This window comes from Archocentrus centrarchus, unplaced genomic scaffold (genome assembly GCF_007364275.1).
Source record: "Archocentrus centrarchus isolate MPI-CPG fArcCen1 unplaced genomic scaffold, fArcCen1 scaffold_41_ctg1, whole genome shotgun sequence".
In the NCBI taxonomy this organism is placed as follows: domain Eukaryota; kingdom Metazoa; phylum Chordata; class Actinopteri; order Cichliformes; family Cichlidae; genus Archocentrus; species Archocentrus centrarchus.
This window is the reverse complement of record NW_022060267.1, coordinates 2935243-2952797: the sequence shown is the minus strand read 5'-3', so window position 1 is coordinate 2952797 and position 17555 is coordinate 2935243. Positions and strand designations below refer to the sequence as shown.

At 41.3% G+C, this 17555-nt stretch overlaps 1 protein-coding gene across 3 annotated transcripts; it reads right to left on the bottom strand.

The window, feature by feature from the left end:
• Nucleotides 1-1382: 1382 nt before the first annotated feature.
• LOC115776944 (H-2 class II histocompatibility antigen, E-S beta chain-like) lies at nucleotides 1383-15937 on the bottom strand. 3 transcript variants are annotated; one of them, XR_004019533.1, is made up of 7 exons: nucleotides 15827-15937; nucleotides 15235-15507; nucleotides 2504-2717; nucleotides 2289-2356; nucleotides 2092-2205; nucleotides 1631-1740; nucleotides 1383-1559 (listed from the first exon to the last, which is right to left on the bottom strand). XR_004019533.1 is itself a non-coding variant. In XM_030724742.1 (6 exons), the coding sequence occupies exons 1-6, from the start codon at nucleotides 15879-15881 to the stop codon at nucleotides 1715-1717; spliced, it is 750 nt and encodes a 249-aa protein (XP_030580602.1). In that variant the 5' UTR covers nucleotides 15882-15937; the 3' UTR covers nucleotides 1383-1714. The 3 variants fall into 3 exon arrangements, 1 of the variants encoding a protein (XP_030580602.1); XR_004019534.1 differs by having other exon boundaries at nucleotides 1383-1556; nucleotides 1640-1740; XM_030724742.1 differs by having other exon boundaries at nucleotides 1383-1740.
• Between the last annotated feature and the right edge of the window lie 1618 nt (nucleotides 15938-17555).

The following is a 17555-nucleotide window of genomic DNA, read 5'->3' as shown; positions in this document are numbered from 1 at the left end:
CATCTCCCCCTTGTTTTGTTGGCGTATAGGTCCGCTGTGCAGGATTCCACCTTGTGTACGCCTGCCCTGCTCATGCTGGGGCGAGAGCTACGGACGCCAGCGGAGATGGCACTGGGGAGGCCTCCGGACGCTCCGGTAGTCGTACCGGGTCCGGAATACGCCAGGAGACTGCAGGACCGGCTGGAGTCGGCCCATGCTTTTCCCCGTGATCAGCTGGAGAAAGCGGGAATGAGACAGAAAAGGAATTATGACTTGAGGGTAAAAGGGAAAGACTTCAGGGCCGGTGACCTTGTGTGGGTGTACAGCCCGAGGAGGAAGAAAGGCCGGTGCCCTAAGCTGGACTGCCACTGGGTGGGGCCTTGTGTAGTGGTAGAGAAGCTGGGGGAAGTGGTGTACAGGGTTCAGCTGCCGACTAGGGGGAGACGAGTGGCCCTTCATAGAGACAGGCTGGCTCCATATAAGGGTGATGTGCGCCCGGTCCAGTCGACCCCCCTGAGAAATGAAACAGCCACAGCCCCAGACTCACTGACTGTGCCCCCTTCTACTGCCCCACAGCTTCCTCCACTTTTGCACCCCCTCCCAGATCAAAAGCAGGGTGCTGCAGGACAGCAGACACAGCCCCAAGTGTCGTCTACAAGGGGGCTGCAGAGGCAGAGAAGACCCCCAGGTCACCTCAGAGACTTTGTACGGGATCCCTCGGGGCGAGGGATTTAGTGAGGGGGGGCAATGTAGCGATTCTCTTAGTTAGAGAGCGTGTTGATGTTGTGGGATTTCGGACTGTTCGGGAGGTTCGTGAAGGCAGCATGGAGAGAGAGAAAAGACCGAGAGCTTGCCTGTGTGTGTGTGTTGCTGTTCCGTTGTTGTAGTTGTGGTTGGCGTGGCTGTGGCCTACAGCAGCCGTTTTTCTGCTAATAAAGACGACCTTTGTTGTGAACATCGCCGACTGTGGAAGTGTGTTTACAACGTTACAATATATATATATGTATATATATGTATGAGTGTGAATGGTTGTCTGTCTCTCTGTGTTGGCCCTGCGACAGGCTGGTTACCTGTACAGGTGTACCCTGCCTCTCCCCATATGATACCCAGGATAGGCACCAACCCCCCGACCCTGAACAGGATAAGTAGAAGAGAATGGATTGATGAATGAATGTATTCTTTATCTTTAAATTGTATCAAAAACTTCTTCACATGGACAAATCAGTAAGTTCAGAAGAAACTCCATCTCGGAGAACCTTGATTCATCCTGCAGGACAGGGTGGATGTAATGGAGCTCTCTGTGTTTAAACTGGTTTAAACTGGTCTGTAAACTGGTTTCTGTGACATTAATCAGAGCTCCAGTGTGACATTAACATGATGATACAGGTAAATAAACACACAGATAAGAGTTTGTGTTGTTTATTTTGGTTTGAAGACGTCCAGTAAAAATCTATAAATGTGAATCAGACGAGCGGAGAGACCAAAATCACCCAGAGACATGATTACATGGATTACATGGATTCATCAGCAGTTACACATTAAAGCATCAAACAGCAGAGTCCACATGAAACCTGATCCAGGACCATCCCAGTGAACACAACAACAACCAGCAGCAGTACTGAGATGGTCCTGGATCAGGTTCAGAGTCCAGACAGAGATCATCAGTCTGCTGAACACAGGAAGCAGCTGCTTCTTATTCCATCAGACACAAACAGGACCAGGATCAGGATCAGGATCAGTTAGTGGGAACCAGGATACGACCTGGAGAAAGAAGAGATGAGTCAACAACAAACTCTGAACCACATCATGAACTGATCAGCACCAAGAATTCAGTAAAGTTTCCAGTTTCAGGACTTGGACCAGGTCTGAGGGTCCTCTGAAAGCAGAAACTGGCTTTGAAACATGGCTGCAGCCTGAAACTGGAAATGGTCCGAAATGAAAAGGTTCTGGTACTAAAATGGGCTGAAACTGGTTTAAAACAGCCTGAAAATTCATTTTAAAACTCCAAAACAGGCTATTACAAATACTAATATGAATGTATACTAGTTAGTCTGGTCTAAACTGGTTCCAGTCTGGTATGAACTGGTCTGTGAGTGAGAGTCCTGCTCTGACCTCGGGCCTTCCTCTTGTAGTAGATGAATCCAGCCAGAGATAAGATCAGACCCAGGATCAGTCCTGAGGCTCCGATGGCGAGCTTGTTCCTCTCTGACTCAGGCATGGACGGGTCTGAGGACACACAGGTGGACACACAGGTGAGAGTCACACAGGTAAGCAAACAGACAGGTGTGTGCAGGCAGACAGGTATTTACCCCAGTCAGTTCTCAGAGGTTCCTTCAGGCTGGCGTGCTCCACCACACAGGAGATCTTCTCTCCAGACCTTCAACACAGACCAACATCACTGACTCACACAGACCGCTCAGATCTGGACCAGGACTTAAACCTTTAAGCTTCAGTGCAGACTTCATATTAAAAGTTGTTCTGGTTTCCAGAACAATGTTATGGACCTGACCTGATGTAGACTCACCTGGGCGTGTACTCCAGGTGGGAGTGGGTCTGGTAGTACCAATCACCATCTGCCATCTCCTCAGTGGAAGTGACATCAGAGGAGACTTCCTGTCCATCTCTGAGCCAGCTCACTTTGATGTATTTGGGGTAGAAGTCGTAGACGCTGCAGACCAACATGGCAGGATGGTGACTGGAGTGAGGCATCATGGACCGAATTCTGACGTAGGGCTGAACTGGAAGACATTATTAGTTCCTGTTATTAATATCATACTTCAGTGATCACTGTATTCATGTGCACTGATAAAAATACTGTTAAGTATGGTGACCCAGAGAGGTCAAACACACGGCAACTTAAGAAAGTACCAGTGAATAGAAAAACACTGACAGAACACAACAGAAGAGTTTCTGAGGAGACAAAAGTGTGACAGAAACCAGAACATGTGAAGGAGACACACTTTAAGCCTTTAACACCAGGCGATCTCCGCTGAAGCGCCCATTCCCTGCCCTTACTAATCACGAACAGCTAATTAAGATGTAGTGTAGTGGCTTTTTACCGTAACTCAGCAACCGTTTGTCCTATTGAAAACATTCAGACGGTTCCTGAAAGCTCAAAAATTGTACTTCACAGCCCTATGGGGTATTACAGTATTTGTTGCCGGAAGTCTGCGAACGGCGGCACTTTTGACGTACATTGTGTCGTGTTCGACACGTTCGGAGGTAAAAGGTTAAAGAAGCAGAGGGTCCATCAGTGCTGGGAGGGAGGAAAACCTGCAGTAATGTGTGTTTGAATCACATGATTCATATGATGCTGCAGATGCATGTTTGCTGTTTGCACTTCCACAGCTGGTCCATCACATTATTGTTTCTCCAAAAACACTTCTGTTGTGTTTTGAGAGCATTTGCAGCATTTTTCTGTTTGCTGGTTGTGTTCCTGCAGTTCATTTGTGTGAGGAAGGTTCCTCCCTGAGAGGAGACCCTGAAGTATCTGCGAGGCTCCATCATCAGAGCTGTTCCAGTTCTCCAAACTCTGAGGAATGCCTCCTTTAGCAGAGGAGACACTGGGACCATCCTTGATGGAAGGAAAAAAAATCCCATAATTCATAGCGACAGCCCATCAGCCCATCCATATTAACCGAAGAGGAGCAGATCATATAAATGTTCATTATGACTGTGTTTCATCCATGAGCTGCTGATGGATCTGAGTTTTTATCAGCAGCCTGTTAAACTCATGGCTGACCTCTGACCTTCACACTGCTGGAAGGAAAACTGCTTCCTGTTGCTGCTGCATGAAGAACAGATTTCTAACAGCACTCTGAAGATCAGGAGCTCTGTGAGCTGATCAGAGTGTTTAAAGCTTTATAATCAGGTCTGTTCAGGATGATCATGGATCCATGTTTCCTTCAGCTGGATCAGGGATGATGGAGGGAATCTCACTGCAGTCACAGGAATCCTGAACAGGGAGGAGGGAAGAAGCTCCTCTGGATCCCAGCAGGAGATACAGGAAATGAGATTCACTTTGATGGGACAGATTTACTGTGATGCTGCAGTCAGAGGCTGATCCACTAACAATGAGCTGTAATTCATTCACAGAGATGCAGCTGGTTCACTTCAGTAATAACAGCAACCTGCTGAGAGGAGGGAGAGAGATGAAGGAACCACAATAATCCAGAGGAATAATCCAGAGGAATAATCCAGAGGAAGCTCAGGGTCACACTGTGTGAGAGCAGCTCAGATCACTGATCAACATGTTCCTGATATCAGGAGAACTCACTGGACAAAAACGGCCTGTATCCGGAACAATCGAGCAGTTTATGGGTAACTTCATGGATCTGCCATGTATCCATGTTCCCAGACAGAATATGGGAATATCTGATCTCTCACAGATGTTTAAATGGATATTATCCAGATGTGAATATCGTAAAATATCCTGAAGAATACAAAATGCGTATATCACAAAAAGCAAAGATCTGGAAAAATGTCATGTAAGATTTTTCAGAAAACTGTGTATACAGTGAAAGAAATGGTGGTATTTTTTCACTTTTATCATATATACATTAGCACTAGTTATTGTTTAGCTGTTGATGGAGCAGCTACAACTTCTGTACAGGGAAGTTAAAATATGCAGGGGAATTGTTAATATGACAATAATATTTCTTATCCGATTAATCGATGGAATAATCGATAGAATAAGGTTCATAATTTGGTATGTTAGTCGTCATTCTTTCTTTTTACCAGTCATAGAGTTCATTTATTTATGTTTCTATGGTTTAGATGGTTTCTGCAGGCACATTTAGAGACTCCACATAATTCAGAGGCTTTTATTCAGATGGCTCATATTTATAAACTCAGTTTTTCCCACTGTTTTAATATTTCTGCTGATTACTGCTGAAGCTCCCAAAAGCAAGGAATGGTATTATGGATATCTTCAGTATCCAGGGAACACCTCATGTTTTATGCTGATAGATTTAGTTGGATGAAGTACTCTGGGTGGTTTTTGATCTTTAGCACTATATAAGAAATGTCCCAGTGCTCGTGCATCTTTTCTTTCACCCTAATCTTTGTTATCCATGAAATGTTTACTCAGACTTGGTTACAGGTGGGTTTTAGATATTTGCATAACTTCTTTCTGCTTTCTTCTTCTTCTCTTTCCCAGCAGGCAGACAGACGACTGTCCACTGGTCCACAGCTTGATGTTGTTCAGAGACCTTTCAGCCTGTGCCTCTGATGGTATGGATTATATGGTTATTCTGGCTGAGGATGGCAGCCTTTCATGTAAACAGCAGAAATTAGAGGTCAATGTGTGAGTTAACTGTGGATAATGTTTTTGCTGTAACAGCTTTCTTTTAGGATCATTTGCTCTTTTTTCTTCTAAGTTGATTTTGGGTCAATTCAAGATGATTAGTTTCATAGTGAATTGTGGCCTGTGCTCTCTGTGCCTTTGCAGTGAGCTGAATCTGCACTGACAGAGAAACCTGGTGGACCAAAGGTCAGATAGACTCCACACAGTGACAGAAGGTTAACATCTTCACTGCAGACGTGACTGAAGGATCATGGGTAATTAGAATATTGTTTCAAGTGTTCTTCAGTGGTAGCAGGGAGAAATCAGTATTTGATAAGTTAATTAAGAATCAGGACAGTGTCATGCAGGACTTTTAATGGAGCATTTTGACTTTGCTGTGTTGGTGTGTGAGTAAAGGACTCAGACCCATCACAGAAAACAGGTTTGGTGAAAACTCTGAGTTTGTTAATGCTGAGATGTGGAAAACTGGGTTTTTGTTCCACAAAGGTAACTTAGCCCCTTAACTGGCAAGGGCCCGGTGACGGGCCGTTTGTAGTCCCTTTTATATGGCAGGCTAGACCCTCCCATTTTTATTGACACGTCATTCGGCCAATCATGTAACTGGCTGCACCAAATCACCTGACAAAGCTACGTGACGCCCTCTGAGTATTATTGGCTCTGGGAAACCCATTTCTTAACATGATTGGCCGAATGAGGTGTCAGTCAAAATGGGCGGGTCTAGCCTGCCATATAAATGCACTTCATTCGGCCGGCGGACCAGACGCAGTCAGTTAATAGGCTATGAAATGGGTTGTTCAGAGCCAATAATAACCAGAGGGTGTTATGTAGTTTTTGTCAGGTGATTTTTTTGCTGCCAGTTAAGGGGTTAAAGTGACTCAGTGACCATGACTCTGTGCACCAACCTGCTCACTGACAGGTTTCTCTAACAGTGTCTCTGAGTCGTTCCTCCTGCTGCACCTGAACCAGCTGAAGATTTTCTCTTTTATATGGTTAAAGTTAAAGTCCACAGTGGAGCACATTATATTGAACAAGTTTGCAGCTTTGCAAGCATGAAATCCCAGTTAGACATTAGTTTCTTGTTATATTGAATCAGTCATTAATGGTATAGATGGTGCTCAGTGAACATTGTGGATTTATTAACAGCTCAAAATAAAATCTGTCTCCATCTTTCTGTGACTCCACTGACAGCAGAGCGTTAGTCCGTTAGTTCCCTGAAACATGTCCCGTACATCACTGCAGCCATCACTGTAACCTGAGACAGAGTGCCAGGTGAATCCTGGTATTGGAGGTACATTGATCAAGGCTTGCTTTCTTTTCTCATGTATGTGCTGAACTCAGAGTGAACAAACTGATCAGCAGTCAGTGGAACTGAACACTGAGTTGGCCGTCTCAGAGTTCATCATCTGAGCTTGTTGCTTCCTGGATTATGTTGCTGATCAGGTGGTTGATGAAGGACCTCCAGCTGTTTCCCAGTAAAGGTTTTAAGGTGGTTACAGGAACAAGAGCTCCTTTCACTCCACCTGAGCTCACCGTCTCAGTAACGGCTCCGCCTCTTTGTGCTTGCTGCGCTTGTGCAGACAGACTGCAGTAAAACAGCTGCTGCTGTGTTTTTGTTGTAAAACTGGGGGCTGAATGAGCTTAATGCTGTAATTCTATTTATTCACAAGCATCCTCCAAATTATGTTTCTACTGCTGCTCTATTTTTATTCGCTAATCAGGGTTTAATGATAAAAAACATTTTGACGGAGCCCCTCTGTACTGAAGGGGGGGGCTTCCAGCACCGAACGGTTGCTAGTGCTAATGGCAGCCCCCCTTTCCCCAGTACACTGTGGTTATAGATCTGTTCTGGTGGCTACAGCTGATGTAACGAAAAAATAACAGCTGACATCCTCTGCACAAGACACTCACTCACAGCACAGAGCAGTGGGGGCTGGAAAAACCTGTCAGCAATGATCCACTCGTATTAAAGGGCTGTTTGTTTCCAAATGATGGAAATCTGTCACAGTGACAGTGAACTAATGTGGAGGAAATGCTCCGCTTACACGGAGACACCTGAGCTGCAGAGTTGAAATGAAACATCAAAGCAACAAATTTGTGTCGAGGATTTTTAATAATCGAATTGAGTTATTCCAAGAATTATTGCAGCCCTAAAACTTGCATTAAATTTTCAGTTTGTGTATCAAAATACATGAAGGTTGGTATTTACCTTTCATGCTGGGATTTTTTTTTTAATCGAAAGCCTGAAATTTTCCTTAGATCTTCATTTTTCCTCTTACTTCTCTTCGTGTTCATGCCGGTTGTTATTTCGATTTATGCAGCACACGCGTGACCATAGTGAGATCAAACATGCACATTGTGAATGAAACTGTCCGTGCTCTGTGGTAGATTGCAAACTGCGGTGAAATGATACAGGCGTAAGCAGCGATAATAGCAGCGACCTAGCTGGGGCGGAGTCTGCAAGGTGCTCCTTTGAGAGGCAGAGGAGCCCAATCGTTGTTGGATTTGAATCAGTACGTTTGCATCCAATAAAAGCAAAGATGTTAACAAATAAATTGGACAATATTCTGGCAATTTAGTGACATTTCCACAGCTGTGGTCTTGACTGGTCTTGAAATAAAATCCCGAGTCCGCGATGTCTGAGTCCATGACAAGACCGAGACCATCAAAAAGCAGTCTTGAGTACTACAACACTACTGTTGGTATTAAAATCTTTAAATATCATCACCTCTTTTTCTAAGTCATTCTTTTAGGGTTTTCAGAAAAGACATAAAACTCCTCCAAACATAGAAAATTAGGTGATTTAGGCAAAAATAAAGCTTTTATTCAAAAATGACCATTTTGGGCAATTATGCTAACAAGGTGACAATATTCAAAATAGTTTCAGATTAATTTTCTGTCAGTCATAATTGTATGAACTATAGAGCAGTAACTGTCAAACTAGTTATGGTAAAGGTAAACTTCATTCCTGCTGGACTTCTTGTTTTACTTTGAAGTATTTAGTGTGTTTTCATGTTCATACAGCCTGTGGAACCAGCTCCCAGCTTGGATTCAGGAGACAGACACCCTCTCTATTTTTAAGATTAGGCTTAAAACTTTCCTTTATGATCAAGCTTATAGTTAGGGCTGGATCAGGTGACCCTGAACCCTCCCTTAGTTATGCTGCTATAGGCCTAGGCTGCTGGGGGGTTCCCATAATGCACTGTTTCTTTTCATTCACCTTATTTACTTTGTTTATACTCCACTCTGCATTTAATCATTAGTTATTATTAATCTCTGTCTCTCCCCCCCTCAGCAGATGACCCCCCCTCCCTGAGCCTGGTTCTGCTGGAGGTTTCTTCCTGTTAAAGGGAGTTTTTCCTTCCCACTGTCACCAAGTGCTGCTCATAGGGGGTCGTTTTGACTGGTGGGTTTTCTCTGTATTATTGTAGGGTCTTTACCCACAATACAAAGAGCCTTGAGGCGCCGGTTTGTTGTGATTTAACGCTATATAAATAAAATTGAATTGAATTAAACTCAATTTAACTGAATATAATCCTGAACTTAAATGCTCGAGTTTGATGTGGATCAGCATCAGTTTTTAAACATGTTAGTCTGTAACATCAGTGAAGTGTGCAGCTGTGGTTGTAAATCTGATGGTACCTGACGGAAACTGGCTGATGTTAAACTGCTGCCTTAGATTAACACATACAGGTGCAGTAAAGAGTTCACAGTGTTTAATGTCCTGCACACACGTTAAAGACTGAACACAAAGCTGATCTCAGTTTGATTTCTTCTCATTAAGCTGCTGTTTGCTGGGATTGCGTCAAATCTGTTTTCTTACTATTACTGACATAAAACCAAAAAAAATCTGAACGGCTTTTACACCAAATAGCGAGTTTGAACACCACTGTTGCTAGGCGGTGGTTGCTAGGTTACAAGAGCTGTATTTTGTGGCCATGGATAAAGGCGAGAACAGTCGGTGACGTAAATGTGCAGGCTAAACAGCAATGGCGGACCAGAGTCACGCCATCCGCGCTTGAAAAATATTTGCGCATCTACATCAGTATATGCGGTTCAGCCCGTGGTGCCTTTAGGTGCACCTCGTAAATTTAGCCATCTATACTTTAACAGACTTAAATAATATAATTTAGTACTCTTTTTAATAGTTTGCATATTCTATACAAACTAAAGTGATACACAACATAAACAACACTATACAGGCATATTTACATATCTCCAAGAATATCATAACCAGGTTGTTACAAGCATATAGCACCATGTTCATACTCATAGTTTATTTGTGAAAAGTCAAGTTTCAATTGGTTAATGCAACATTTGGCTACTATTAGATAGTTATCAGATAAGTCAAATGCATTATGACACCTAGATATAATAATATGCTTGTACATGGTTATAACTGTGTGAATAAGATCTAATCAAACTGTTATCAACAATTAACCTAAAATTCCTGTTCAGCCAATCCTCAAGTACATCCTTAGTCATTCTCAAGTGAAATGGCTGCAGACATTCGAAATTTTTGCAGCCTAGAAATAGAAATATGGACACAATCACTGCTGCATCAGCAGATATTCAAAAATGCATAAAAAATCCAAATCAAATTGTTTTCTGTAAGCACCACGATATCCTCATTATACATGTTCTCAGGTGCCTCTGAGAGCATTTTCAAGTTGTTTGACTGCAGTATTTTGAAGTTATTACTTTCCAAAGTCACCACATTACATCACCCACTGATGTATAAGAAGCTATTTAAAAATCCATGAAAAATATAAATCAGCGTGTTTCTTTACAAACTCCCCAATATTCTTGTTCAGCATGTCACTGGGTACTATTTTTGATTAACTTACATTTTTTCTAACAGCTGCATCAAGGGGCAGGTTAAAGGTCAAAGGTCTCTCTCTGTTTGTCCCATCAGTGTCATCAGCCTTCCTGCCAGCTCACCCTTAATACCACCAATAAGTCTCTTTTTGGGTGTCAGGTTTGTCAACAATGTTCTTATATTGTTCCAAGTTTTAGAATCTGCCATTTCTACTGACTTCTGCAGCTAATATGACAATAATAAAATGATAGTAAAAGATCTGTGTAATATTTGATATTTTAGCCTCTTTAATTGTCTGTAACTTGGTTGTTCAAAAGCACAATAATAAAAACAAATAAATGGAACACAGAACTTCTTGGAATTGAAGCTCCAAATTTTATATCATTACTGAAAAACACATTATTATGATTATGATGATGAGAAATGTTATTATTTTTATTATAGAATGGATTATTGTCTTTATTATTGTTGTTGTTAGCAGAGAGTGTTACTACTTTAAGGGCTACACATACAACAGATCCCAGGATCCTCCAGTCATGGCTTTTGCAAGTCCAAACTGCTTGTTTTCCAACAAGGAATAACACATTTCAAATTGTCTGATCCGAGAACAGTTTTCTGCTTTACTTCAGTCCGTTTTATATTTGTAAAGAAGGCAGCAGCCTTTCTGGATCATGTTAATCATGTGGCCTCTTCTTTGTGTGATATAGCTTTAACCCCCATCTGTGGATGCCACAGTGAAACATGCTTATAGACACTGGAGGTGGAAGTGTTCCTGAGCCCATGTAGATGACAGATTCTGACTGCTGACTGATCTCAGTACAGTGCTGCCTGAGGGCCCTTCTATTAGTATTCTATTTAGTAGAACCAAATAAACACTAGATAAAGATACTGTGTGAGGGCTGAAGATGAGGGGCATCTAAAATTTCAGCCTGTGCACAGAGATTTCTCCAGATTCTCTGAATTATTTGATGAGATTATGTTCTATAGAGATGTTCAGAGTCTTCACAATTTTACATTGAGGAACATTATTCTGAAACTGTAACAAAATTTGTAGATACAGTTTTTTGCAGATTTGTGAACCTCTGCCCATCTTTACTATATACCCAAACTCACTGCCTTCTTTACCGATCAATATATTTAGCTGCAAAATGTTCTTCCACCTGTTTTTGTTTAAGCACCTCTTACTTTTCTAGGCTTTTGTTGCCCCAGCTGAACTTGGTTGAGACGTGTTGCTCCCATTACAATTCAGTGACTCTTTTTCTTAAAATCATACAGTCTTAAGTAGTTTCAGTAGTTTGGACACACTTAAGCTGTGGCCATACTCTTTACTGGTTCTGTACATTTTTTCACTTTAGATATTTCATATGTTCTGTTCTGAATAAAATCTAGGTTTATAAGATTTGCAAATTGTGGGTGGCGGGGTGGCCCAGCAGACGAGTAGATGACCATGTATGCTGTGAGGTGAAAAGGCAGGTGGCACAAGTTCAAGTCCTGACCTGTTGCTCTTTGCTGTGTGTCTTCTCCCATTTTCCCTCCTGCTTTCCTGTCTCTCTGCACTGTCAAATAAAGCTGCTATGGCCAAAGAAAAAAAACCAAACATAATTTGAAAATCATTGCATTTTATTTCTGTTTGCATGACACACAGGACCCCAGTTTACTTAGAGTTGGGTTTGTGTTTTGCTTCCAAAGAGTCAGACTGAGTACTGGGCAGCTGTTCTCGAGCTATCTAAAGTTTATTCTCTGGACATTGGCTGCTTTTTCACTCATTTTCTGTCACAGTCCTTGTTCCCGACCATTTTCAGAGGATTTCTTTGTTTATTGAGTCACTTAACACTGACCTATGAATCAGTCAAACATTAGAAAGTATCCTAACTTAAGGGACGAGCTCTACACATAACAGACAACACAGCAAAAATCCAATCAATAAATAGTATCTTTATCTCCTATTTATTTGGTTCTACTAAATAGAATACTAATAGAAGGGGCACTTTTCTCCAAAATTTGCTTTCTGAAGGTATTAGCTGAAAACCTGGCAGCACATTGTGTAGTGTGTCCTTCCTTCCAGTGGCTATTGTACATGTAGTCCATAAAGTAGTAACACTCTCCACTAATTATAATAATCCATCCATTCTATGATACTAGTACTACTACTACCACTGCTAATAATAATAATAATGATAATACTCATTCCTACAGCCATTTCACTTGAGATTGACTAAGGATGTACTTGAGGATTGGGTGAACAGGAATTTTAGGTTAATTGTTGATAACAGTTTGATTAGATCTTTTTCACGCACTTACAACCAGGTACCTATATGTCATTGTAGCTAGGTATCATAATGCATTTGACTTATCTTATAACTATCTAATAGTAGCCAAATGTTGCATTAACCATTTGAAACTTGTTTTTCACAAATAAACTATGAGTATGAACATGGTGCTATATGCTTGTAACAACCTGGTTATGATATTCTTGGAGATCTGCAAATATGCCTGTATAGTGTTGTTCATGTTGTGTATCACTTTAGTTTGTACAGAATATGCAAACTATTACAAAAGGGCACTAAATTATATTATTTAAGTCTGTTAAAGTATAGATGTCTAAATTTACGAGGTGCACCTAAAGGCACCACGGGTTGAACCGCATATACTGATGTAGATGCGCAAATTTTTTTCAAGCGCGGATGGCGTCACTCCGGTAATGGCGGAGGAGCTCCCGGTGGTGGTGGAGTGATGAGCGGATTCCTGAAGGGTCAGAGAACATGTTCCTCTCTGCTCAGGTTCTTTGGTCATATTTCTGTAAGTCTCACACGATACTCACAGAGTCAGGTCCGCTAACGGGCTGCTGGTGACTCCAGAATACTCTCTAACTGAATCTATTAATCACGCAGCTCTCTTGTTCTCTAGCGTGGTTTCCCTTCCTTCCCTCTGGTCACACCACAGACAGCAGTCTAATGTGTACATAGTCTCTTACTAAACTGTTGTCTGTGGGTCACAGCAGCTACACCAGTGTGAGTGGTGTTCAATGGCGAACTGTCTGTCGCACAGGTTGTTGAAAGGCTTTTTTTTTTTTTTTTTTTTTTTTTTTTTTTTTTATTAAACATTTGAACAAATATACAGAATCATGTGGCATGTATACACAATAAACACATCAGGTTTTACATATTTAAGGCACACAATGATATATAAGCTAAAGATAATACTTCACACGTTATGTTGAAAGGCTTTTAATAGACCCATTTACAGCCTACGTCATCAAAGGATGCGCGCGCATTCTAGTAACAGAAGTGAACTGCTGCTCCATTCAAATCAATAAGAACGAGGAAACCGCGCAGCGTTTAAACGTGATTTAAGAGTGATATCAGCATCAAAATATCTGCTGTTGTGTGTTTGGCTGTCAGAATTTCTCCTCTACCAAAAGTGGCCTGAAGTTGTACCGAATCCCACCGGATCACGGCTGTTTGAGAGAAAACGGAGGAGTCTGTGGTTGCAGGCCATCAAATGTATTGATAAAAATTGGACTGAGGACACGATCAGAAATGCTCACATTTGAAGCGCCCATTTTATATTAGGTAAAGTTATTTATCTACTCTGGTTACACCGGGATGTCAGGTATCTAAAGTAAACAGCATTAGCTGGGAGGCTATCTGGCCTTTAAACTGTAGTGTGGCTGTTTACAGGTGAGGCATCGCTGGACTCAGAGAGTCCTGATTTTTAAATGAATATTTAATCGCATTATAGATTACAAAATGCAGTGCCAGTCAAAAGTCTGAGCAGACTCACATATGAATTGCTGAGCGTGTCTCACAGTGTGACTGGAACAGTATATATATATTTTTTTCATTGTAAATCAATAATATCTGCAGTCAGAAAACTCTTAACAAGCTAGAAAAGCAGTTTGATGAAGTACTCAGATTGTGCAGATTGTGCCATGCAGGTACAGTTCACTGTGAGGACGTAGCTCTCTGACTTGTTTACAATGACCCAGCCTCATACACAGCCTCCTGTTTCCTTGTCTTTGACTTGAAGAACTTCTGCCTTCAAGACACAAAACTCTGAGTCTGTGTCAGGATATTTGATGTTCGTACACAGCCACAAACATAACTGTAAGCATCCAGTGACTTATATGTGCTGGAACCTCTCTCCAGTGTACGCTGGGTTTCTCCAATAAATACATGTATATATCCGCCCACAGATACTGGGCCACTTGCTAACATACCACAGGGATCAGAGTGGGTTCCTGGTGGTCAAAATTAATATTTGCAGGTAGTTTTCACGATCTTTCGTTGATAATCCCTTCTCATAGGTTGAAACGCTATTGAACTCCGACGTACTTCTGTTTCCAAAATGCACGCACATCGCTGCCTACATCATTATTGTTTACACAGTAAAAGGGTCTATTTATGTAATTCTTGAATCCCTGAAGCAGCCGAGGACAGACTGACCTGCTGATGACCATATGATGACCTCTGGATGGAGTCAGTTCAAAATGCTGCAGTTCATTTATGTTAAAAATATGGAAAAGTAAATCATTTTTAGCAACCTTTGTTGAATTCAGATTACTGTGTGTGTGTAAAAATGTTGGGCCTAATCCAGCTTTCTTTGTTCACCATTATTATCAGTGTTTCTGATGTTTGTTTGCTGTAAAATGACTGAAGCAGAGAAACACTTTTAATGGCTGTTACTGTCAGGCTGCTTTAAGAAAGATGTCATTGGAAATATTAAAAAATTAACTTCTGGGAAATAAAAAAATATCATTGAGAACCAGTGAGCTGCAGATGTGTGATTACAGTATTTCACCACCAGGGAGCGACACAGACTGAGTTTAGGTGAATCTGTGACATCATCGTTTATTACAGGTGGATTTACAGGTGAAGCTGTGATCAATAACTCTATATTTAAAGTAATACATAAAGCTGTTTATGTGGGATTTACAGAGCATCATGTGACCAGCAGCTGTGACACAGTCACACACCGAGGGAGTCAGAGTACTACTCAGTATTCACAATGTAGTATTCAGAGTGTAGTTCTCAGTATCTACAATGTAGTACTGAGTACTCAGGGTATAGTATTCAGTACTCAGAGTGTGGTATTCAGTGTGAGGTTGAACAGGATGATGAACCTACAGACTCACCTGATTTAGTCAGAGCAGTGTTGGAGTAAACATCAACATGTTGTTTGCAGTACGTCTCCTTCTGAGCTCTCATTGCAGCCAGCTGTCCCTGATCTTTGTTCCAGGCCTCTTCCTGTTTCACTCCAAACTCAGTGAATCCAACATACTTCCCCACACTGCTGTCAAACCTGACGACCTCCATCATGTTGTAGTAGTAAGATCTGATGAACTCGATGTCCTTCAGCTCAGTGGAGTTAAAGTTACAGCGATCCACCGTATACATCATGAATCCATCTGAGAACAGAACAGAACCAGACTGAAGCTCACACTATAAACTGATCACTGTATTGATCAGCACTGATGAATGTATTGATCCACCTGCTGTGCAGTGACTGATGGTGTGTATTGATCAGCATGTTACTGAGTGTATTCAGCACACCTGCTGTGTAGAAGCTGCTGAAGAATAAACTATTGATCAGTGATCAGAGAATCACTGTGTGTATTGATCTCTGATTGATCGTTCTGCTGTGTGGAGAGTGGTTCAGTATAAATTGTGTATTGATCAGCAGAGTATGGATCAGAATATCAGTATTGATCAGTGTATTCATCTTACCTGCAGTGTAGATGGTGATGAAGAGGAGGGTGAAGCAGAGGAAGGATGAAGCCATGTTCCTGAGTTCTCCTGACAAACTCTGACAGTCTGACTGAGAGCGGCTCTAAAAACCAGAGCACAGGTCACATGACCTGCAGCATCAGCTGTTACCAGGCAGAACTCTCTGGCAGCAGCCGGCAGCTCTTCATCACACACAGAGGAAACAGTGATCAGTGAAGTTCAGGTAAAGTCAGAGGAAAGTTTCCATTAAAGCTCTAAAAGCAGCAGGCAGAGAGTAAAGTGAGTAACTGAGTACTTTTACTCTCTGCTGTAGGAAGATAAAAACATGCATCACTGTGTTCACTTTATATTACAATCAAACACGGAACTGAGAGAATGATGGATCTGATCAATAAACAGCTGCAGCTGGACACACAGTTTAACCCACCTGCAGTAACCTGTGACAGTAATACTGCAGTAATAATCAGAATCTATGATAACCTCCAACCACCTGTCCTTTCAAAATAAAAGGACCAAAACACTTTAATTTTATAGTGAAGCATTTTCATGGTGCTCCAGTGCAGTAAAAATATGTGTTGGATTGATCCTCCTCCTGCATTGATTATACAGATTTATGGATATGATGGAGAAAAGGTCACTGAGCTACAAACAGGCTGATCTCATGTCAGTGTGCAGAATGGATTTTTGTCATATTCAGTTTAAATGTTTTAAATGGAAATTGTGAATCTTGGTGAACTTCTGATTCTGATATAAATTCATATTTCAGCTGATCATTAGTGATCAGACAGGCTGATGATCAATATTTGGAGTAAAAAAAAAATCTTGACGTCAGAATCCAATCAAACCAATCATTCATAAATGTAGAATCATGTTAGAGCAGCACTTTGATGTGTAATGATTTCTGGTCTCAGTGTGTTCATGCTCTCACTGGTATTTATGGTTCATTTCCTTTTTTTAATATTTAGTGTGTTTGTTACTCTGACCTCCTGCAGGAGCTCCAGGTGAGACTGACTGTGTGGATAAATGTGTGCAGGTGTAACCGTGGGCACTGCTCTGTGTCACATGACCCTCCTCAGTTTGTTCTCAAACTTTATTGATATTGTCAGGTAAACAGGTTTTTTATGAAGGAAGACACCTGAAACACTTTAATTAAAAAAGTAAAACATTTAATGTATTAAAGGATCAGAAAAATACACATGCATGTGGGGACTCAGAGTAAGAGTGAGCTCTCTCTCTGAGTGTTCCTGTCTAACCAAAACATTTTTATACTCCTGTTATCTAAGCATAAACAATCTCTGGCTGCTATGAGTTGACCTTCATCATTCAGTCTTGTTCTGGCTGGTTTTTCATTCAGATTCCTCTCAGTCATATAGGCACATCTTCCTGATGTTCTAATTTAATCAATACAGAGAAATCTTGTCCAGATTAATAACAGAACATGGTGACGTTGGTGATGTTCTAATTGTACGTTCGGTGGCCGTTCCTCAAGATAAGATGCTCTGAAAGAGAGAGAAGTTAGTCTAGAACTTTCTGATCTGTTGCTCTCTGTCTAATGTATTATTTAATTGTTTATTATTTGGTTGATCCACTGTTAATTATTTAATTTACTGAAGTTTACCTTTAAACAATTGTCCTTTATTCACTGAGTAAAAAATAATCCCTAACAATATCATTAAAATAACAGCATGTACGCAGGTTTGAAGCTCAGCAGGAGGAAACAGTGCTGGAA

What these genes read in the sequence shown, in the direction of transcription:
- LOC115776944 (XM_030724742.1), bottom strand. Translation starts at nt 15,881, where the DNA reads ATGGCTTCATCCTTCCTCTGCTTCACCCTCCTCTTCATCACCATCTAC. An exon ending in ACCTCTGAGAACTGACTGGG is followed by an intron (nt 2,206 to 2,288) that starts GTAAATACCTGT and finishes GTGTGTCCTCAG; the next exon opens with ACCCGTCCATGCCTGAGTCA. An exon ending in CTACAAGAGGAAGGCCCGAG is followed by an intron (nt 1,741 to 2,091) that starts GTCAGAGCAGGA and finishes TTCTTTCTCCAG; the next exon opens with GTCGTATCCTGGTTCCCACT.